The sequence below is a fragment of the Elephas maximus genome, chromosome 5 (genome assembly GCF_024166365.1).
Source record: "Elephas maximus indicus isolate mEleMax1 chromosome 5, mEleMax1 primary haplotype, whole genome shotgun sequence".
Lineage (NCBI taxonomy): Eukaryota > Metazoa > Chordata > Mammalia > Proboscidea > Elephantidae > Elephas > Elephas maximus.
In genome coordinates, this window is record NC_064823.1 from 16,705,312 (window position 1) to 16,728,953 (window position 23,642).

At 36.6% G+C, this 23,642-nt stretch overlaps 1 protein-coding gene across 1 annotated transcript in view; it reads left to right on the forward strand.

The window, feature by feature from the left end:
* Positions 1–23,642, forward strand: part of SCLT1 (sodium channel and clathrin linker 1) — a 225,149-nt gene that overhangs the window by 39,183 nt on the left and 162,324 nt on the right. The window contains exons 3-5 of the mRNA XM_049885324.1: positions 6,237–6,295; positions 6,583–6,655; positions 11,080–11,135. Coding sequence (XP_049741281.1) covers positions 6,237–6,295; positions 6,583–6,655; positions 11,080–11,135 — 188 coding nt within the window. The remainder of the gene's footprint in view (positions 1–6,236; positions 6,296–6,582; positions 6,656–11,079; positions 11,136–23,642) is intronic.

Below are 23,642 nucleotides of genomic sequence, written 5' to 3' on the forward strand. Positions count from 1 at the left end.
CCACTATTTTGAGATCTTGAGAAATAGTTTAAACTGAGAAGAACACATGCTTTTGTGGTTACAAGAGGGGGGATGGAAGTAGGGTGGTAGAGAGTTATTTACTGATTAAATAGTAGATAAGAACTACTTTAGGTGAAGGGAAGGACAACACTCAATACCGGGTAGGTCAGCACAACTGGACTGGACCAAAAGCAAAGAAGTTTACTGAATAAACTGAATGCTTTGAAGGTCAGTGGAGCAGGGGTGGGCCTTTGGGGACTATGGCTTCAGGGGACATCTAAGTCAATTGGCAAAATAAATTCTATTAAGAAAACATTTTGCATCCGACTTTGAAGTGTGGCGTCTGGGGTCTTAAATGCTAGCAAGCAGCCATCTAAGATGCATCAGTGAGTCTCAACCCACCTGGATCAAAGGAGAATGAAGAACACCAAGGTCACAAGGTAATTAATGAGCCCAAGAGACAGAAAGGGCTACATGAACTAGAGACTACATCATCCTGAGACCAGAAGAACTAGATGGTGCCCGGTACAACTGATGATGCCCTGACAGCAAACACAACAGAGAACCTCTGAGGGAGCAGGAGAGCAGTGGGATGCAGACCCCAAATTCTCATAAAAAGACCAGACTTAATGGACTAAGAGTAGAAGAATCCCAGCGGTCATGGTCCCCAAACCTTCTGTTGGCCCAGGACAGGAACCATTCCCGAAGACAACTCATCAGACATGGATTGGACTGGCCAAGGGGTTGGAGAGAGATGCTGATGAGGAGTGAGCTACTTGCATCAGGTGGACACTTGAGACTATGTTGGTGTCTCCTGTCTGGAGAAGAGATGGAAGGGTAGAGAGGGTTAGAAACTGACAAAACAGTCATGAAAGGAGAAACTGGAAGGAGGGAGCCGGCTGACTCATTAGGGGGAGAATAAGTGGGAGTATGTAGTAAGATGTATATAAGTTTATATGTGAGAGACTGACTTGATTAGTAAATTTTCACTTAAAGCACAATAAAAATTATTAAAAAAAAAAAAAACTAATGCCTGCGTTCCCATCACCTAGTTGTGTCAGTTTTAACTTTTGGCCGTATTTGTTTCAGGTCTTTTTTTTTTTTTTTTTTTCCATTAAGAAATGAAACATTACTGGAACAGTTTAATCTCTTTGGGTACCTCTTTCCCCACCCGTTTTGTCCCCAGTGGTGACCACTATCCTGAATTTGGTATTTTTCGGTACTTTATATGCATATGTAACTTTTTTTATATGCTTTAATATTTTTACTATTTATGATCATATCTGAAATCATTTTATTGTGACATTTTGCAAGTTTTTAAAGTATAGACCCAGTATCATACTGTGTGTGACCTTTTGTAAAATTTGCTTATTTTGTTCAACATTATTTTTAAGATTTTGATACATGTATCTCCAGTTTATGCAGTATAACTGTTGCCTACTACATTCTATTCTATTACTATAGTACAATTTTTTTTTTATCATTTCTTTTGTTGAAGGGCATTTAGATTTTTTCTAATTTTTTTTTATTTTGGCATAATGCTTGAACCTTTTCTTGACCATTTCTCTACACATCTGAGAGTTTCTGTAGGATGTACACCTAGAATTTGTTAATAATCTCAGATTTCCTCTTCCGTACTTTTCCTAATAATACCCGTTGTTTATTGAAACATGGAAAACTCTCAATATGTGGATTTTCATTTCTCTTGTTCATATTCACTGCAATAGAAAAGTTTCAACTTTTTATATTCAGGCAATCCCTGGGTTACAAACGTTTGACTTACGTACAACCAGTAGTTACAAAGCAAGCCCCACAAAGCCTATTATATTAAAAATTTGGGGTACATCAGTGGTTTGTAATAACAAGCTAGTGCTACTTTGCAACATGCATCAAAACATTAATATCACTGTATTGTTATGATAAAGATGTTTTAGTGTACCTGGAAGTACTTCTTTAATGTTTTTTTTTACACAGAAAGATACACTGTATACTATATACTAAGACAAACATTTGACTAACTGACCTTAGATACAAACCGTACCTAACTGTTCCGTACCTAACTGATTCGACTTAAAGACAGATTTAGGAATGGAACTTGTTCATAATCTGAGGATTACCTGTACGGTCAGTTGTATCAGTGCTTTCCTATTATAAAAATTTTTTTTTTTTTTTTATTATAGGTTGTACTATTGTGTCTTAAGCCTTTCACTGGCGACATTTAAATCTTCAGATAGTTTGGAATTTATTATTGTGTATTGCGTAGGAGAGGGTTTTTTTTTTTTTTTTTTCCTATACCGTGGTACCAGCAGTATTGGGTAGTCCATGCTTTCCCCACTGGCTTATCGTATACCAGGTTTCCATGTTTTCATGGAAACCTGGCATATGATAAGTCAGTTTTGTCTGCGTCTGCACCAATACAACAATGTCTTAATCACTATAACTAGAAAATAAATTGTCATGAAATTGTTAGTTTTAAAGTTAGAATTTATATTTGAAATATTTTGGAATCCTGTGAGTCAAGCCTAAATTCAGTATTCTCCTGCAAGATGTTAGTACTTTGGGCCTTTTTTTTTTCCCCCTCACTTTCTGTGAGATACTCTCACACCATCATCTAAATTAGAGGTTAGAAAACTATAGCCCAGGGCTAAATCCAGCCTGCCATCTGTTATGGTAAATAAATATTTATTGGAACACAGCCACGTTCATTTGTTGATAGGTTGTCTATGGCTGCTTTCGTGCTACAGCAACAGAATTGAATAGCTGTGACAGAGACCATAGACCATGATGCTGCAAAGTTTAAACTATTTACTCTCTGGTCCCTTACAGAAAAAGTTTATGAACTCCTATACTAATTCTGGAAACCCTGGTGGCTTAGTGGTTAAGCACTACGGCTGCTAACCAAAAGGTAAGCAGTTTGAATCCACCAGGCACTCCTTGGAAACTATGGGGCAGTTCTTGTTCTACTCTGACCTATAGGGTCACTATGAGTTGGAATCGCCTCGATGGCAACGGGTTTGGTTTTGGTTTTTTATATTAATTCTTGTGTATTGTGAACAATAATTATTTTAAATGTGAATGAACTAAAAATTCCAAATATTTAGCATACACACACACACAAATCCAGTTATGTGAACAACAAAAAAAAAAACAAATTGAAAGTGAAAAGACCAGAAAAAAGTTACACCATGCAAATATTAACTGAAAGTAAACAGATACACCTTTAGCAACAGCAGACTAAATAGACTTTAGGTAAGAAATATTGCTAGAGATAAAGAGGGACATTTTATAATGGTGAAGGAGTTAATTCATAATTAAGTCAACAATTCTAAATCCCTATATGTAGCTCCAAAGTATATAAAAGAAAAATTGACAAAACTAAAAGGAAAAGAGGCAAGTATACTATCTGAGGAACCCTGGTGGCTCAATGGTTAGGAGCTACAGCTGCTAAACAAAAGATCAGCATTTCGAATGCACCAGCCACTCCTTGGAAACTCTAATGGGGCGGTTCTACTCCATCCTATAGAGTTCCTATGAGTTGGAATTGATTCGACTGCAATGGGTTTGGTTTGTTTTTTTATACTATCTGAAGGGAAAATTTAAAACATCTTTTTCAATAGCTGCAATAAGCAAACAAAAATGAATAACAATATGTTGTTGTTAGGTGCCACTGAGTTGATTCTGACTCCTAGTGACCCCATGTGACAGAGTAGAACTTCCCCATAGGATTTTCTAGGCTATAATCTTTACTGAAGCGATCGCCAGGCCTTTGTCCTGCAGAGCTACCAGGTGGGTTCGAACTGCCAACCTTTCGATTATTAGCCAAGCTCTTAACCTTTTGCGCCACCAGGACTCCTTAATAACAATATAGAAGATCTAAACAACACATTGACAGAAAACTCACGTCGACAAACCAAACAAAAAAAAACCAAACCCAGTGCTGTTGAGTCGATTCTGACTCATAGCGACCCTATAGGACAGAGTGTAACTGCCCCATAGAGTTTCCAAGGAGCGCTTGGAGGATTTGAACTGCTGACCCTTTGGTTAGCAGCCATAGCACTTAACCACTACGCCACCAGGGTTTCCCAAATTGACAGAAAACTCAAATAACGGAAAACACCATACTCAACAAAAAATAGAATACAGGATGTTTTCCAGTATACCTGCAACAGTTACCAAAATTGACCATAAGCTAGGACATAAAGCACGCCTCAACATATTTCAAAGAATTCATTCAGAGTTTGTTGTCTGATCACAGTGGAAATCAGCAACAAAAAGATAACTGAAAATATCCTCTATGGCTTTAAAATTAAGAAATACACTTCTAATAGCTTACTGGTCAAAGAAAAAATTATAAATAAAATTTGAAAATATTTTGTACTTATGATAATGAAAATTTGACATATCAAAACTTGTAGGATATACTTCACCTCCCTCGAAGATGGCGTATTTGTACTTTTCCCTGTTCCTCTCACTAATTACAACTAAAAGCTCTGGACATTATGTATAAAACAAAAATAAGACTGGAGGGAAGAGCGAAGAAGGCAGACAGGCTAGGGATGAAAACCAACACGGTAGTAATTTGCCTGGGTCCTCTTTTTGCCTGATATATCCCAGACTTGGAACTGAAGAAGCCAGCAACCTGGAAATGCCAAATGGGTGCAGAGATAAAAATGCTCAACAAAAGTCTGCTGTCTCTGCCAAAGGACCGGGAAAGGGGTAGCCTGTCAAGACAGAAACTGACTCAAGATACCTCATAATCAGACTTCTAAAAATAAAGAAAAAAAATCAAAAACAGAAAGAAACAATATATCTTACCTATTTTTTTTTTTTTTTATTAAAAATAAACAATTCCAGTGGTGGAGGATTTCTCATCAGAAACTGTGGAGGCCAGAGGGAAGTGCCATAGTAATTTTCAAGTGCTGAAAAACAATCTGTCAACCCAGAATCAGCAAAAAATATTCTTCGGGGCAGAAGGGGAAATCAAGACATTTTCAAATAAAGGAAAACTAAGAGAATTTGTTACCAATAGACTTATCCTAAAGGAATGGCTGAAGGAAATTCTCTAAACAGAAAATAGTAAAAGAAAGAACCATAGATTATCGGAAGGAAAAAAAACATGTAAACAAAAACATGAGTAGATATGGTAGACACTCCATTTGCTGTGGTGTTTTATAAACTGTGTTTGGCGGTTGAAGCAAAAATTAATACTCTGAAATGGTTCTAAATATATGAATGGGAAATATTTAGGAAAATTATATATAAACCAAAAAAAAACAAACCCACTGCCGTCACGTTTATTCCGACTTATAGCGACCCTATAGGACAGAGTAGAACTGCCCCACAGAGTTTCTAAGGAGCAGCTGGCAGATTCAAACTGCAGATGTTTTGGTTAGCAGCCGTAGCTCTTAACCACTATGCCGCAAGGGTTTCCAAAATTATAAATAGAGGAGGGTAAAAAGGGACATAAAAAGAGTTAAAGTTTGTATACTTCACTCCAACTTAAAACCGAGACACTAGTAGACTGATAAGTTATATATATGTAATGTGATATCTGGAGCAATCATCAAATAAACTGTAAAAGTAATGCCCTCAAAAAAACCCATACATAAAATGAATTCAAGAAAGTGTTCACAATAGTGAATAGGAGGGTTTTATCATTTTCTAATTATTACTGGTGTTTGGGAAAGCTATTGATTTTTTATGTTGATCTATCTGGTAACAAAGTATGCTTTTATTAGTTGGTAGATTATATGGGACTTTCTAGGTAAGTGCTCAGATTGTCTGTAAATAATAATAGTGTTGTCTCTTCAACTTTTAAATTTCAGACCCATCCTCCCTTCAATATATTGCGTTGATTAGAATAAGTATAATGTTGAATTATATCAGTTATGGTGAGAAGCCTGGTATTGTTACTGAATTTGATACAGTGTTTACAGTGGTTCACCATGAAGAATGGTAAATCGATGTGGGTTTCTGGTAGATATTCTTTATCAAGCTAAGAAAAACTCCTCCTAGTTCTATTTGCCAAGAGTTTTTATTACGTATGAGTGTTAAAACTTACCAAATGTATTTTCAGCATTAATTGAAATGATTTCCTTCTCTTCCTCTCATTTTGAATTACATTAGTAGGTTTTCTAAGGTTATAAAATTTTTGTATGTAATTTTAACCCACAGCCAGTTTTTGGCTAGAATGATGTGAGAAGACATTTCTTAAGATGCAGTATTCTCTGTCATAGGAAGCTGTCTTCAAAGAAGATGGAGATGACATTTTAGGAAACTCAGTAGTTGACCAAAGGTAAGAGTGGGGTAACAGAAAAATATTTTTTTCTTAATTATACTTAATTATTGTTAAAATAATTCCTTTAGAATTAGGAATTTTATTTTATAACATGCTATAATTAGGTTTTTTTTATATATAATTAGGTTTAAATGATCTGCCATTGAATTGACAAGGAAAAAGCAAATATTATGAAGTCTTAATAATGGCTTTCAATTTGCAGTGTGTTTCACGTGTTATACATTTATTTAACTCAATGAGACAATATGCCATATTTTTAATTCTGTATTTTTTTTCTTTTGTAGTTTTTTAGCTCCTCTTATTACTGAGTATGATAAGCATCTGGAAGAGCTAAATGAGCAGCTGAAATATTATCAGGTATGAAATCATGGTTGTGAAGCTTTATGTAATATTATAAGAGAAGAAAAAGTAAAATAGACCCCCTTTCTTTTTAAAAACTTTGATAAGGAAGAAAATATTTAACTATAATCAATTCTTGGCTCTCTGTAAGTGTGTGTATGTGTGTATTTGTTTTAGTTGAATTCTCTAGAGTAACAAAACCAGTGAGAGACATACACACACGCACACACACCATATAAATATATGTAGAAAGATTTACTTCAAGGGAATGGCTCATGCAATCATGGAGGCTGACAAGTCTGAAATCTGTAGGTCAGTCGGCAGGTGGAGAGGTCAGCTGGCAAAGTCCCCAGGGGAGCAGACAAATCCCAAATCTGCAGATGAGGCTGCAGGCTGGAAACTTCTACAGGCTTATGTTCCAAGTTCTGGAGGTAAGGCAATGAGAAGAATGCAGGCTTAAGAGACAGAGAGAGAGAGAGAGAATGCATGCTATGTTAGAATACCCGTTTATATTCTGGAGGTAGACTACATCCCCAAGGAAAGCCTCCTTTCAGCTGATTGGTTGATTGTATGAGATCACACCATGGAAAATGAATGTGTTATGTTAGATTATATTAGGTTGCAGAATAACAGCCAGTCCAGTTTCTGGCCAAACCACTGAGAATCATAGCCTAGCCAAGTTCACACATAAAACTAACCATCACTGTGTGTGTGTGTGCGTGAATTCCTGTCTTTTGGTAATCCTTAGAAAAGGATCTCTTAATCTCATTGTTGTTTGTTTATACCCCACCCCCGGAAAGATCTATAACCATCTCACATCCATTTAGGCCTTTCTGCTATTCTACCTTCATTTCCCATTGTTTGCGGAATATTTTTTTTTCCCTATTTTGAATGTTAAGTCTGTCAGATTTTAGATAGTATTGGTCTATTGGACAGTCCCTGACTTACGACGGGGTTCCCATTTCAGCGACTCTGTTACAAGTCAGTTTTCACATAAGTGTAATACCTATTTTTTTTTTTTTTTTTTAGTTTTCATTATTATTGCCTTTCATTATCAATATCTTTATAAATCCAGTCTTTGTTTGCCTTCGGGGGTTGGAAACATTGCATACAAATTTACAGATAATGATAACATCAGCAAATTACATGATGCAACATTGTATGTAGTACATATTATTAACTATAAGATGCACACACACACACACAAAAAAAAGTTGGTTGTAAGTGTGGGTCATCATAATTCTAATATATCATAAGTCAGAAACTACCTGTGTAGGCTTAAGTTGTGGCAGCTTTTTTCTAAAATCCTCTTAGCAATTATTTATTTTAAGGGAGTGAAGAAACTGAGGATGTTGTCTATAGAGATAGATCATCACTCTGGCTTCCAGGGCTTCTGAGGCTAGGATGCATGGCAGGCTTGTAGAAAACTAGAATAATAGCACAGCACTGTTCAGTATACAGTGGGAGTTTCCATTTCATTTTTAGAGTATACCTAATATTTAAGATGTCTTTCTTTGATTTCAAAACATCTTTTAAATCCCGCTCTCCAAATTCTGACCTTTCTGATGATATTGGACGACCATACAATAGAGGCATTTCTTAGACAGAAGTTGTATTTCTAAAGCTAAGCCCTCCAGGAGGCGATGACCGCTTTCATAGAGCTTGAATACGTTCATGATTTTGTTTGGCTCAGACACCAATCCCTGGACCAATTCAGTTGTGGCAAGAGTAGCAGGGTCAACTTAATTTAGTGCAAATGGAAGAAAATATAACAACCTTATATAAAAACAACTCTTTGAGACTGATTTCCTCAGAATTTAGTTGTGGACAGGCAGACACAAAGAGCTTAATTTTTTTCTTTTCTCTTAATACATGGACAAAGAAGTGATGCTAAGGTATACTTCTAAGTCTAGCCCTCAAATATTTGATGAATGATTAAATGCCAGAGTTTATAGAAAAGATTATTAAATCTAGCTGAACAAACTTCTATTTATAAATTAATGGACTGTGTTGCTTTATGGAAAAAAAAACATGAAATGCTTACAACTGTCTAAAAATAAAGTTAGGTTCTTCTATCAGAAATACTGGTGGCATATTGGTTAAGAGCTACATTTGCTAATCAAAAGGTTGACAGTTGGAATCCATCAGGCACTCCGTGGAAACTCTATGGGGCAGTTCTACTCTGGCCAATAGGGTCGCTATGAGTCAGAATAGACTCCATGGCAGTGGGTTTTTTGGTTTGTTTATTACATCTGAAATGATTGATACTTTCATTTCTATAGTTATTTCTCTAATATATAAACTTATAAAGTGATCCTGCCTCAATTAAAAATTGTAGTTTCTGCTTTATCATAGGTTAATTAAATATTTTCCTAGTCTTTACTGTGTGCTTTGGAGCCTGTGGTCATTTAAATTTGAGCCAACTCTAGTAATGTCTTCTAATTTTTTTAATTGACAAAGCACAACAGAAAGTACTGTCATGCAGAAATGACATTTTGTCCTTACTTTTAAACTAGTGAGTCTGAAGTTTTTGCTGAATTCACTTTTTCTGAATTGCTACAATGATATGTGGTTTGATTGCTATAATGTATAATAGTTATTTATATTAAAATTAAACTCTTTACATGTTATATTTTTTAATAATCTGATTCATTTATCTGTCTCATCAGCTATTTTACTAAGATATTTAACTTCATTATTCATTTGACGTTATCATGTAAGGGTGGTTATTGAATTAATTTTAAGAAGCTAAGAAACTGTTGAAGAAAGACCAAGAGTCTATGATAAGAAAAGTTGCTACTTCTTTTAGACAGAAAAAAGATGATGACAGCTAATTCTAAGAAAAATTGCTCACATAGGTATTAATGATTAATAGACTAGTTCTTATAACTTATCTTACTGACCCATTCAAAAAATAGTATATCTTGATGGCAAGAAAAGTACAGCTGTATTTCTCTATATGAAAATTTTCCTGCTAAAAAATGCAAGTAGTAGATGAAATTTTTATGATGTGAGATACTCCTGAAATTTTGTTTCCTTCAAACTATTAAATATTTTATAGTAAGGAGGTTTTTATATGACTGTAACAGTGAACCTTTAATCCTAACCAATGCGTATATATCCTACATTATTATTTGACTAATAATAAATACTTTTCAATACACACCTACATTTTCATAACATTAAAGATCAGTTTTAAAAAATTTATAAAATGGGAATAATTGCTACAACAAAATCCAAATCTCTTAGTTACCATGTCATTCATGACCTTCACCTGCGTTTCCATTTTATATCTCGCTGCATCATTCCATGTATGGTCAGTTCTCAATTATCTGGTAGTGAATTAATTTATTTTGGATTAATTCTGTTTCAGGCACAGCAGGGACCTAGGAATGGTTCATCTTTCAAGCCAATTTGTAGTTAGAATTGGCTGTTACTGATGTCCTGGACCAAGCTGCCTTGAGCTTCTCTGGTTCAAAGGTGGAGAGAAAGGCTTGGAGCACTGCCTTGTCCATCCTCCCCTTGCCAGATTCACTTCAAGCTTGGATTCTCCCGTTTAGCCTAGAGTGCCCAATCAAGACTAATGGACATATCATGAGTTGATGACAGTTTTGCTCTAAGTATGATTTTCACACAACCTTTTTCCTGACGTGCACTCTACCCATTCATATTTATTGAGAGCTGACTGTTGTACCTGTGTTACCCAATATTTTTTGCTCCTTAGTTTTTACTCGTCTTTCCCCCTACTTGAATCCCCTTCTTGTCCTTTTGAAATCTTAGCAACCCCTTGATCCCATCAGAGAGAACTAATCATACTTTTATCACATTCCTTTTAAGTATGTATTTTATTCTTTTTTCTATTTTAGTGATTTTTTTCCCATCCTTCCTACTAAAATATATGTTTGAAAACAGTGGCCATCTCTGTTGTGCAGAGAGTTTAGATATTTAATAAAGGTGGTGAATCAGAAGCTTAGTGAGTGACTACCAAAGAAAGCCTCTATTTTCTTTGTTGCTATTAACATTTTATCTTTTGAAATACTAGAAAATTTCAAGTGCTCATATAAGCTTTACCTAAGCTAAGGTGAATTAATTAAGATACACATTTAAGGTATAGAGATCTTCTGGTATTTGTTACAGTGACATACTGAAGAAAATCTTTTAAGTGTTTTTTTAAAATCTATACGTCATCAAATTACATTTATAAATACTTCTCAATGTGGTGTTTAAAATATTTTATGTATATTCTGTTCAAAATGAACGTTTTGTTGTGTTCTGTGTTTCATTAAAATATCCGCAACTAATAATACTTGTTAGAAGTAAAGAATAAGTCCTACCAGTAGACTACTGTCATAGAATCTGATTGCTTGCGTGTGTATGTACTATTTACTGGAGACCTAATTGTCTGGAAAATTTATCAGTACAACCATATTTTCTTCTTTCAGAAACAGATGGGTGAGATGAAACTACAACTTGAAAATGTCATCAAGGAAAATGAAAGGTAGCTCAATTAGCTGCTGTTTATTTCTTTTATTATTACCTTAGGTATCTTTTATTTTTTGTTATTTATGTATTTTATATACATAGACTACTGTGCCCATGCATCTGTCAGTTTGTTCTACTGTGGGGGCTTGCACGTTGCTGCGATGCTGGAAGCTATGCCACCAGTATTCAAATACCAGCAGGGTCACCCATGGCGGACAGGTTTCAGCAGAGCTTCCAGACTAAGACAGATTAGGAAGAAGGACCCAGTGGGCTACTACTTCTGAAAAGAATGAGCCAGTGAAAACCTTATGAGTAGCAATAAAACATTGTCTAATGCAGTGCTGGAAAATGAGTCTCTTAGACTGGAAGGCACTCAAAATGCAACTGGGGAAGAGCTGCCTCATTAGAGTAGAGTCGAACTTAGTGACATCAAGCTTTAGGGAACTTCATATTGTGGCATGACTCAAAATGAGAAGAAACAGCTGCAAACATCCACTAATAATCGGAATATGAAAAGTAAGAAGTATGAATCTAGGAAAATTGGAAATTGTCACAAATGACATGGAATGTGTGAAGATCAATAGCCTAGGCATTAATGAGCTGAAATGGACTGGTATTGGCCATTTTGAACTGAACAATCATTTGGTCTACTATGCAGGGAATGACAACTTGAAGAGGAGTGATGTTGCATTAATCGTCAAAAAGAACATTTCAAGATCTATCCTGAAGTACAATGCTGTCAGTGATAGGATAATATCCATAAGCCTACAAGAAAGACCAATTAATATGACTATTATTCAAATTCACGCAGCAACCACTAAGGCCAAAGATGTAGAAATTGAAGATTTTTACCAACTTCAGCAGTCTGAAATTGCCAAACATGCAATCAGGATGCACTGATAATTACTGGTGATCAGAATGCACAAGTTGGAAGTGAAGAAGAAGAATCCGTAGTTGGAAAATATGACCTTGGTGATAGAAACAACGCTGGAGATCGCATGATAGAATTTTGCAAGACCAATGACTTCCTCATTACAAATACCTTTTTTTAACAACATAAACGGTGACTATACAAGTGGACCTCACCAGAGGGAATACATGGGAATCAGATCGACTACGTCGTGGAAAGAGATGATGGAAAAGCTCAATATCATCAATCAGAACAAGGCCAGGGGCTGACTGTGGAACATACCATTAACTGCTCATATGCAAGCTCAAGGTGAAACTGAAGATAATTAGAACAAATCAGCGGGAACCAATGTACAACCTTGAGCATATCTCACCTAAATTTCGAGACCATTTCAAGAATAGATTTGACGCATTGAACACTAATGACCTAAGACCAGATGAGTTGTGGAATGACATCGAGGACATCATATGTGAAGAAAGCAAGAGTTCACTAAAAAGACAGGAAAGAAAGAAAAAAACAAAATGGATGTCAGGAGAGACTTTGAAACTTGCTCTTGAACATCGACTGGCTAAAGCGGAAGAAAGAAATGAAGTAAAAGAGCTGAACAGAAGATTTCAAAGGGCGCCTCCATAAAACAAAGTAAAGTATTATAATGACACATGTGCAAAGACCTGTAAATAGAAAACCGAAAGGGAAGAACATACTCAGCATTTCTCAAGCTGGACGAACTGAAGAAAAAATTCAGGCCTTGAGTTGCAAAATTGAAGGATTCTATAGGAAAATATTAAATGATTCAGGAAGAATAAAAAGAAGATGGAAGGAATACACAGAGTCACTATTACCAAAAAGAATTGGTCGACGTTCAGCCATTTCAGGAGGTAGCATATGATCAGGAGCCAATGGTACTGAAGGAAGAAGTCAAAGCTGCACTGAAGGCATTGGTGAAAAATAAGGCTTCAGGAATTGACAGAATACAAATGGAGATGTTTCAACAAATGGATGCAGTGTTGGAAGTGCTCTTGTCTGTGCCAAGAAATTTAGAAGACAGCTATCTGGCCAACTGACTGGAAGAGATTCATATTTATGCCTATTCCCAAGAAAGGTGATCCAACCGAATGTGGAAATTATCAAGCAATATCATTAATATCACACTCAAGTAAAATTTTGCTGAAGATCATTCAAAAGTGGCTGCAGCAGTATATCCACAGGGAGCTGCCGGAAATTCAAGCCAGATTCAGGAGAGGACATGGATTCAGGGATATCATTGCTGATGTCAGATGGACCCTGGCTGAAAGCAGAGAATACCAGAAAGATGTTTACCTGTGTTTTATTGACTACGTGTGGCTCATAACAAATTGCGGATAACACTGTGAAGAATGGAAATTCTAGAACGCTTAATTGTGCTCATGAGGAACCTGTAGATTGATCTAGAGGCAGTCATTCAAACAGAACAAGGGTGTACTGTGTGGTTTAAACTCAAGAAAGTGTGTGTCAGGGTTGTATCCTTTCACCATACTTATTCAATCTGTACGCTGAGCAAATAATCCTAGAAGCTAGACTATATGAAAAGAACGGGGTATCAGGATTGGAGGAAGACTCTTTAACCTGCATTATGCAGATGACACAAGCTTGCTTACTGAAAGTGAAGATGACTTGAAACACTGATAAAGATCAAAGACCACAACCTTCAGTATGGATTACACCTCAACATAAAGAAAAAAAAATCCTCACAATTGGGCCAATGAGCAACATCATGATAAATGGAGAAAAGTGGGCTCAAGTATAAAAGGGATTGTGAGGATGGTGCAGGACCAGGCAGTGTTTCATTCTGTTGTGTATAGGGTCTTTATGAGTCGGAACCAACTCCATGGCATCTAACAGTATAACCTAACATAGTATACTGGTTAAGACTGTGGACTTGGGGGCCTGATTTTCCCTTTGACTCCTGGCTCCATTACTTATTAGCTGTGTGACCTTGGACAAGCTATATAACCTCTTTGTGCTTTAGTTTCTTCATCTATAATTTGGAGATAATAACAGAACCTATGTCATAGGGTTGTTTGTAAGGGGGAGAGTAAGTGTTCAGAACAGGGTACGTAACGAGCACTTTATAAGTACTGTGAAAGCTGGAATTTCTGAAAAGCAGAAACTTGTCAGAGAAGGAAATCTAAAATATTTTCCACTATGTAGCAATAGAAAAGTAGTGACTGCAGCCTATCAAATGCAGAAAACTTGTGAGACCCAGGAAAACAGGGCAGCCCCATCGTGTTCCAGCTTTCACAGGTTTTACTTTATTAGCAATCATTGGTAGTGTAGTATATAGTATATATGTATGTTATGAAACATACTGATAAAAAATGAAAACCTCTCAACCCACCATCCAGCTTAAGAACTGAAGTGTTACTTATACAGGTATATATATGCATTTTTCTTCCCCAATTCCATCCTCATTTTTCCTAAGCCAGAGGTGAATACTATATTAAATTCTGTGTTTATCCTTCCCTTGCTTTTTAATTTTTTATAGGTATGTATATTCCCGGAAACCCTGGTGGTATAGTGGTTAAGTGCTATGGCTGCTAACCAAAACGTTGGCACTTTGAATCTGCCAGGCGCTCCTTGGAAACTCTATGGGGCAGTTCTACTCTGTCCTGTAGGGTCGCTATGAGTCAGAATCGACTCGATGGCACTGGGTTTGGTTTTTGGTTTTGGTATATATATTCCCAAATAATAAATCATTTAGTCTGCATATTTTGATATGCAAAAAATAATAAAAATGGTATCATTCTATATATAGGCTTCTAATACTTGCTTTTTTCACACAATATCGTGTGCAAATACAAGAATTTTCAGGAAATAAAATTTCTGGGTCATAGCTTATGTGAATATTCAATTTTCCAATTAATGCTAAATTAACTTGCACAGTGATTTATCAATTTGTATTCCTACCAGTGCTATTTATGAGTTGTTATTGAGTCACATCTTTTATCACTTGTTCTTATCAGGCTTCCTAAGTTTTATCAGTTTGAGTGTTAAATGGTTTTTCATTGTGGTTTTAATTTGCACTTTCCTGAATACTAACATGGTTGACCATTTTTCATATACTTATTTATCCAAGTTGTTTTCTTTTTCTATGAAATGCTTGTTCATTTCTTTTTCCCATTTTTCTATTTGTTAGTTTATGTTTTCCTTATTAAATTGCGAAGGTACTTTATATAATCGTATTCTGGATGTTTGTTGGTGTGCTAGTCAGTGTCAAAGCAGTAAACAGTAATCATTCTAGAAGTTTCCAACAAAAAGTGGTTAGTTCACTTAGACTTAAGTGCTACTAGATCATTGCTTTGAGGATCACACCTTAGAAAGTCTGTGATCCTGAGGTCAGGAATTTATGCTACTTCTACCTCTGTTGCCACCACTGTAGCGTCATTTCCATGAAGCTTAGACTTGACACTGGAAAGTGGGGTGTAGGGTGTAACTACAAAAGACATTCATGTCTATCCAGTTCTGCTTGTCAACTGCTGTACCAACAGAAAAATGGTCTCAGCCTTACTTCTGCCTTCCATATTTCCTTCAAGTACCTCTCATTGGTGAAATTTTAATTTCATCCAGAACTCCAGCTACAAGAACATCTGAAAAATGTACTTTTAAACTTTCAGCTGCTGTGATGGAGACAGAAATACTGAAAGTGGCAGCAATGAGTATTGAGTGCAAATGGTCCATTCAACATGCTAAGTTTTAGATGTTTCAGATGTATTTTCTCAGATTGTGGTATGCTTCATCATCAGAAATATCTATTCTCCAGCTGAATAGTTAATACTAAGCGATTGAGAACACTTTCTTTTTGTGATGTTCATGTTGTACTGGCATGTTGCTGTTATCCTGTCAGGTGCCATTTCGTTGATTCCAACCTGGCAAATGTACAACAGAACAAAACACTGCCCAGTCCTGTGCCCTCCTCACAGTCGTTGCTGTGCTTGAGCGCATTGTTGCAGCCGCTGTGTCAGTCCACCTCATTGAGGGCCTTCCTCTTTTTTGCTGACCTTCTACTTTACCAAGCATGAAGGCCTTCTCCAGGGACTAGTCCTCCTGATAACATGTCCAAAGTATGTGAGACAAAGTGTCACCATCCTTACTTCTAAGGAGCATTCTGTCATACTTTTTCCAAGACAGATTTTTTCATTCTTCAAGCAGTCCATGGTATGTTCATTTTTCTTCACCAACGCCATGATTCAAAGGCATCAATTCTTTGCTCTTCCTTATTCGTTGTCCAGCTTTTGCAGGGATATGAGGTAATTGAAAACACCATGGCTTGGGTCATGCACACCTCAGTCCTTAAAGTGACATCTTTACTTTTAACACGCCTTTTGCAGCTGATTTGCCCAATGCAATACGTCATTTGGTTTCTTGACTGCTGCTTCTATGGGCTTTGATTGTGAATTCAAGTAGAATGAAATCCTCGACAAACTTCAATATTTTCTCCGTTTATCATGACGTTGCTTATTGGTCCAATTGTGAGAATTTTTGTTTTCTTTATGTTGAGGCATAATCCATACCGGAGGCCATAGTCTTGAATCTTCATCAGTAAGTGCATGAAGTCCTCTTTGTTTTCAGCAGGCAAGGTTGTGTCATCAGCACAATGCGGGTTGTTAATGAGTCTTACTCCAATCCTGATGCCCTGTTCTTCATATAGTCCAGCTTCTCAGACGATTTGCTCAGCATACAAATTGAATAAATATGATGAAAGGGTACAACCCTCTCACACAACTTTCCTGACTTTAAACCATGCAGTATCCCATTGTTCTGTTCCAACGACTGCCTCTTGGTCTGTATACAGGTTTCTCATAAGCACATTAAGTGTTCTGGAATTCCCATTCTTTGTAATGTCATCCAAATGTGTTATCATTCATACAGTGAAATGCCTTTGCATAATCAGTAAAACACAGGTAAACATCTTTCTGGTATTCTCTGCTTTCAGCCAGGATCCATCTGATATCAGCAGTGATATCCTCCGCTTCATGTCCTCTTCTAAATCTGGGTGGAATTTTTGGCAGTTCCTCGTCGATGTACTGCTGCAACCACTTTTGAAGCATCGTCAGCAAAATTTTACTTGTGTGTGGAATAATGATATTTTTTGATAATTTCCGCATACTGTTAGATCACCTTTCTTTGGAATAGGAGCACATATGGTCCTCTTCCAGTCAGTTGACCACCTACGTGTTCTAAATTTCTTGACATAGACGAATGAGCACTTTCAACAGTGCATCTTTTTGTTGCAACATCTATTTGTATTTCATCACTTCCTGGAGACTTGTTTTTCACCAGTGTCTTCAGCGCGGCTTGGACTTCTTCCTTCAATACCATGGATTCTTGATCATATGCTGCCTCCTGAAATAGTTGAATGTCAACCAATTCTTTTTGGTATAGTTACTCTGTATATTCCTTCCATCTCTTTCGTTGCTTCCTGCTTTGTTCAATATTCTGAGGATAGAATCCTTCAGTATTGCAACTCGAGGCTTGAATTTTTTCTCCAATTTCTTTCAGCTTGAGAAATGCCAAGTGTGTTCTTCCCTTTTGGTTTTCTTACTCCAGGTCTTTGCACATGTTACTGTGAGACTTTACTTTGTCTTCTCAAGCCACCCTTTGAAATCTCCTGTTCAGTTCTTTTGCTTCGTTATTTCTTCCATTCACTTAGCTGCTTGACATTCAAGAGTAAGTTTCAGAGACTCTTCTGACATCAATTTTGGTGTTTTATTTCTTTCCTGTCTTTTTAATGACCTCTTACTTTCTTCATGGAAACCCTGGTGGTGTAGTGGTTAAGTGCTATGGCTGCTAACCAAAAAGTTGGCAGTTCGAATCTGCCAGACGCTCCTTGGAAACTCTACAGGGCAGTTCGACTCTGTCCTGTAGGGTCGCTATGAGTCAGAATCGACTCAACGGCAGTGGGTTTGGTTGGGTTACTGTCTTCATGTATCATGTCCTCGGTGTCATCCCACAACTCATCTATTCTTAGATCATTAGTGTTCAGTGTGTCAAATCTGTTCTTGAAATGATCTGAAATTCTGGTGGGATATACTTAAGGTCATACTTTGGCTCTTGTGGACTTGTTCTAATTTTCTTCAGCTTCAACTTGAACTTATATATGAGCAATTGATGGTCTCTTCTGCAGTTGGCCCCTAGCCTTGTTCTGATTCATGATTTTTTTTAATATATTTTTATTCTGCTTTAAGTGAAAGTTTACAAATCAAGTCAGTCTCTCATACAAAACCTTATATTCACCTTGCTATTTTTTATATACCCCTAGTTGCTCTCCCCCTTATGAGGCAGCATACTCCTTCTTTCCACCGTGTATTTCCGTGTGCATTCAGCCAGCTTCTGTTCCCCTCGGCCTTCACATCTCCCCTCCACGAATAGGCTCATGTGTCTGCTTGATCCAAGAAGCCCACTCCACACCTGTATCATTCTGTCTTATAGTCTAGTCTAATCTCTGTCTAAAGAGTTGGCTTTGGGAATGGTTCCTGTCTTGGGCTAACAGAAGTTCTGGGGACCATGACCTCCGGGGTCCCTCCAGTCTCATTCAGACCATTAAGTCTGTGTCTTTTTACAAGAATTTTCAATCTGCGTCCCACTGGCCTCCTGCTCCTTCAGGGGTTCTCTGTTGTACCCCCGTCATGGCATTCATCGGTCATAGTCAGGCACCATTTAGTTCTTCTGGTTTCAGGCTGATGTAGTCTCTGATTTATGTGGCCCGTTCTCACTCTTGGGCTCATACTTACTTTGAGTCTTTGGTGTTCTTCATTCTACTTTGCTCCATGTGGGTTGAGACCAATTGATGCATCTTAGATGGCCGCTTGCTAGCGTTTAAGACCACAGACACCACTGTCCAAAATGGGATGCAGAATGTTTTGTTAATAGATTTTATTAAGTCAATTGACATAGATGTCCCCTGAAACCATAGTCCCCATACCCCCACCCATGCTACGCTGGCCTTCTAAGCATTCAGAATATTCCAGAAACTTACTTGCTTTTGGTTTAGTCCAGTTGTACTGACCTCTCCTGTATTGTGTGTTGTCCTTCCCTGCTATTTAATTAGTGACTCCCCCTCCCTCCCGCCCTCCTCCCACCCTTACAACCATCAAAGAATATTATTTTCTCTGTTTAAACTATTTCTTGAGTTCTTATAATAGTCTCATACTATATTTTCATACTGTATTTGTCTTTTTGCAACTGACTAATTTCATTCAGCATAATGCCATCCAGATTCCTCCATGTTATGAAATGTTTCTCAGAGTTGTCCTTGTTCTTTATTGATGAATAGTATTCCATCGTGTGAATATACCATAATTTATTCATCCATTCATCCATTGATGGGCACCTTCGTTGCTTCCATCTTTTGCTATTGTATACAGTGCTACCGTGAACAGGGGTGTGCATATGTCTGTGTGATGGCACTTACTTCTCTAGGATATATTCCAAGGAACGAGACTGCTGGATCATATGGTAGTTCTATTTCTAGCTTTTTGAGGAAGCGCCGATTCTATATCCAAAGTGGTTGTGCCATTTTACATTCTCACCAGCAGTGTATAAGTGTTCCAGTCTCTCCACATCCTCTCTGACATTTATCATTTTGTGTTTTTTGGATTAATGCCAGCCTTGTTGGAGTGAAATGGAGTCTCATTGTAGTTTTGATTTGCATTTCCATAATGGCTAATGATCCTAAGCATTTCCTCACGTATCTGTTAACTACCTGAATGTCTTCTTTAGTGAAGTGCCTGTTCATATCCTTTGCCCATTTTTTCATTCAGTTATTTGTCTTTTTGTTGTTGAATTTTTGCAGTAACATGTAGATTTTAGAGATCAGATGCTGATCAGAAATATCATAGCTAAAAGCTTTTTCCCAGTTTGTAGGTAATCTTTTTACTCTTTTGGTGAAGTCTTTAGATGAGCATAGGTGTTTCACTTTTAGGAGCTCCCAGTTATCTAATTTCTCTTTTGCTGTTTGTGCAGTTCTAGTAATGTTTTGTATACTGTTTATGCCATGTATTAGGGCTCCTAGCGCTGTTCCTATTTTCTCTTCCATGATCTTTATCGTTTTAGATTTTATATTTAGGTCTTTGATCCATTTTGAATTGGGTTTTGTGCATGGTGTGAGGTATGGGTCTTGTTTCGTTTTTTTGTGGATAGATATCCAGTTATGCCAGCACCATTTGTTAAAGAGACTGTCTTTTCCCCATTAAACAGGCTTTGGGCCTTTGTCAAATATCAGCTGCTCATATGTGGATGGATGTATGTCTGGATTCTCAATTCTGTTCCATTGGTCTATATATCTGTTATTGTACCAGCACCAGGCTGTTTTGACTACTGTGGCAGTATAATAGGTTCTAAAATCAGGTAGTGTGAGGCCTCCCACTTCATTCTTCTTTTTCAGTAATGCTTTACTTATCCAGGGCATCTTTCCCTTCCATATGAAGTTAGTGATTTGTTTTTCCATCTGATTAAAAAATGTCACTAGTATTTGGATCGGGATTGTATTGTATCTATAGATCACTTTGGGCAGAATAGACATTTTTACAATGTTGAATCTTCCTATCCATAAGCAAGGTATGTTTTTCCACTTATGCAGGTCTCTTTTGGTTTCTTGCAGTAGTGTCTTCCACTTTTCTTTGTTTAGATCTTTTACGTCTCTGGTTAGATTTATTCCTAAGTATTTTTTTTTTTCCTTAGGGGCTATTGTAAATGGTATTGATTTGGCAATTTCCTCTTCATTACTCTCTTTGTTGTTATAGAGGAATCTAACTGATTTATGTATGTTTATCTTGTATGCTGATAGTCCGCTGAACTCTCCTATTAGTTTCAGTAGTTTTCTTGATGATTCCTTAGTTTTTCTGTGTATAAGATCATGTCTTCTCCCAACAGAAATCCTTTTACTTCTTCTTTGCCTATTTGACTGCCCTTTATTTCTTTATCTAGCCTAATTGCTCTGATTAGGACCTCCAGCACAATGTTGAATAAGAGTGGTGATAAAGGGCACCCTTGCCTGGTTCCTGTTCTCAGGGGGAATGGTTTCAGTCTCTCTCTGTTTAGGATGATGTTGGCTGTTGGCTTTATATACATACCCTTTAAAACGTTTAGGAATTTTCCTTCTATTCCTATTTTGCTGAGAGTTTTTATCATGAATGGGTGTTGGACTTTGTCAAATGCCTTTTCTGCATCAATTGATAAGATCATGTGGTTCTTGTCTTTTGTTTTATTTATGTGATGAATTACATTGATTGTTTTTCTAATGTTGAACCATCCCTGCATACCTGGTATGAATCCCACTTGGTCGTGGTATATTCTTTTTTTGATATGTTGTTGAATTCTGTTGGCTGGAATTTTGTTGAGGATTTTTGCGTCTAAGTTCATGAGGGATATCGGTCTGTAATTTTCTTTTTTTGTGGAGTCTGTACCTGGTTTCGGTATCAGGGATATGCTGACTTCATACAATGAATTTGGGAGTATTCCATCCTTTTCTATGCTCTAAAATACCTTTAGTAGTAGTGGCGTTAACTCTTCTCAGAAATTTTGGTAGAATTATCCAGCGAAGCCATCAGGGCCAGGGTTTTTCTTTGTTGGGAGTTTTTGATTACTTTTTCAATCTCCTCTTTTGTTATAGGTTTATTTAGTTGTTCTGCCTCTGTTTGTGTTAGTTTAGGTAGGTAGTGTGTTCCTAGAAATTTGTCCATTTTCTAGGTTTTCAAATTTGTTAGAGTACAACTTTTCATAGTACTCTGTTCTGGTTCTTTTAATTTCAATTGGGTCTGCTGCGATATTGCCCATCTCATTTCTTATTCGGGTTATTTGCTTCCTCTCCTGTTTTTCTTTTGTCAGCCTGGCCAATGGTTTATCAATTTTGTTAATCTTTTCAAAGAAACAGCTTTTGGACTTGTTATCTCTTTCAATTGTTTTTCTGTTGTCTATTTCATTTAATTCTGCTGTGATTTTAATTATTTGCTTTCTTCTGTTGCCTGAAGGTTTCTTTTGTGCTCTTTCTATTTTTTCAAGTTGTAGGGATAATTCTTTGATTTTGGCCCTTTCTTCTTTTTGGATGTGTGCATTTTTTGATATAAATTGACCTCTGAGCACTGCTTTCGCTGTGTCCCAAAGGTTCTCATAGAAAGTGTTGTCATTCTAGTTGGAGTCTATGAATTTCTTTATTCTGTCCTTAACTTGTTCTATAATCCAATCGTTTTTGAGCAAAGTGTTCAGTTTCCATGCGTTTGATTTCTTTTCCCTGATTTTTCTGTTATTCTAGTTTTAAGGCTTTATGGTCAGAGAAGATGCTTTGTAATATTTCAGTGTTTTGGATTCTGTTAAGACTTGGTTTATGGGCTAATATGTGGTCTATTCTAGAGAATGTTCCATGTGCATTGGAAAAGAATGTATACTTGGATGCTTTTGGGTAGAATGTGCTATATATGTCTATGAGGTCAAGTTGGTTAATTGTGGCATTTAGCTCTTCCATGTCTTTATTAAGCTTCTTTCTGGATGTTTTTTCCTTCTCTGAGAGTTGTCTTGAAGCCACCTACTATTATTATGGAGCTGTCTATCTCATTTTTCAAGGCTGTTCGAGATTGTTTTATGTACCTTGAGGCCCTGTTGTTGGGTGCCTAAATATTTAATATGGTAATATCCTCCTGGTATATTGTCCCTTTAATCATTGTATAGTGTCCTTCCTTGTCCTTTATGGTAGATTTAAGTTTGAAGTCTGTTTTGTCCAAAATTAGTATAGCCACTCCTGCTCTGTTTTGGTTGTTGTTTGCTTGATATATTTTTTTTTCATCCTTTGAGTTTCATTTTTTTTGTGTCTTTAAGTCTAAGATGTGTGTCTTGTAGGCAACTTATAGATGGGTTGTGTTTTTTTTTATCCATTCTGCAACTCTCTGTCTCTTTATTGGTGCATTTAGTCCATTTACATTCAGCGTGATTATAGATAGGTATGAGGTTAGTGCTGTCATTTTGGTAACTTTTTTGTGTGTTGTTAACTGTTTCATTTTTCCACTTACTTTTTGGTGCTAAAACATTTTTCTTTGTAAATTGTGTGTTACTTTTTCATTGTAGTTGAGTTTGTTTTTGCTGAGTCTTTATGTTTATCTTGTTTTTTATTTTGAAGTATAGGGATCATCAGTCTTCTTTGTGGTTACCTTAATATTTACACCCATTTTTCCAAGTGTAAACCTAACTTGTATCTCCTATATCACCTTGATTTCCTCTCCATATGGAAGATCTATGCCTGCTTTATTTAGTCCGTCATTATTGATTTAATGTCATCTTTTACATAATTACATAATGACATCAGCGATTCCCTGTTTTGAGCATTTTTTTATCTTGATTTATTTTTGTGTTTTCCCTGTCTGAGTTGATATCTGGTTGCTCTGTTCTGTGTTTTAGTGTTGGATGGATATATGCTATAATTGATTTCCTAGCCAGAGAATTCCCTTTAGTATTTCTTGTAGTTGTGGTTTGGTTTTTGCAAATTCCCTAAGCTTCTCTTTATCTGTAAATGTCTTAATTTTGCCTTCATATTTGAGAGACAGTTTTGCTGGATATATGATTCTTGGATGGCAATTTTTCTCCTTC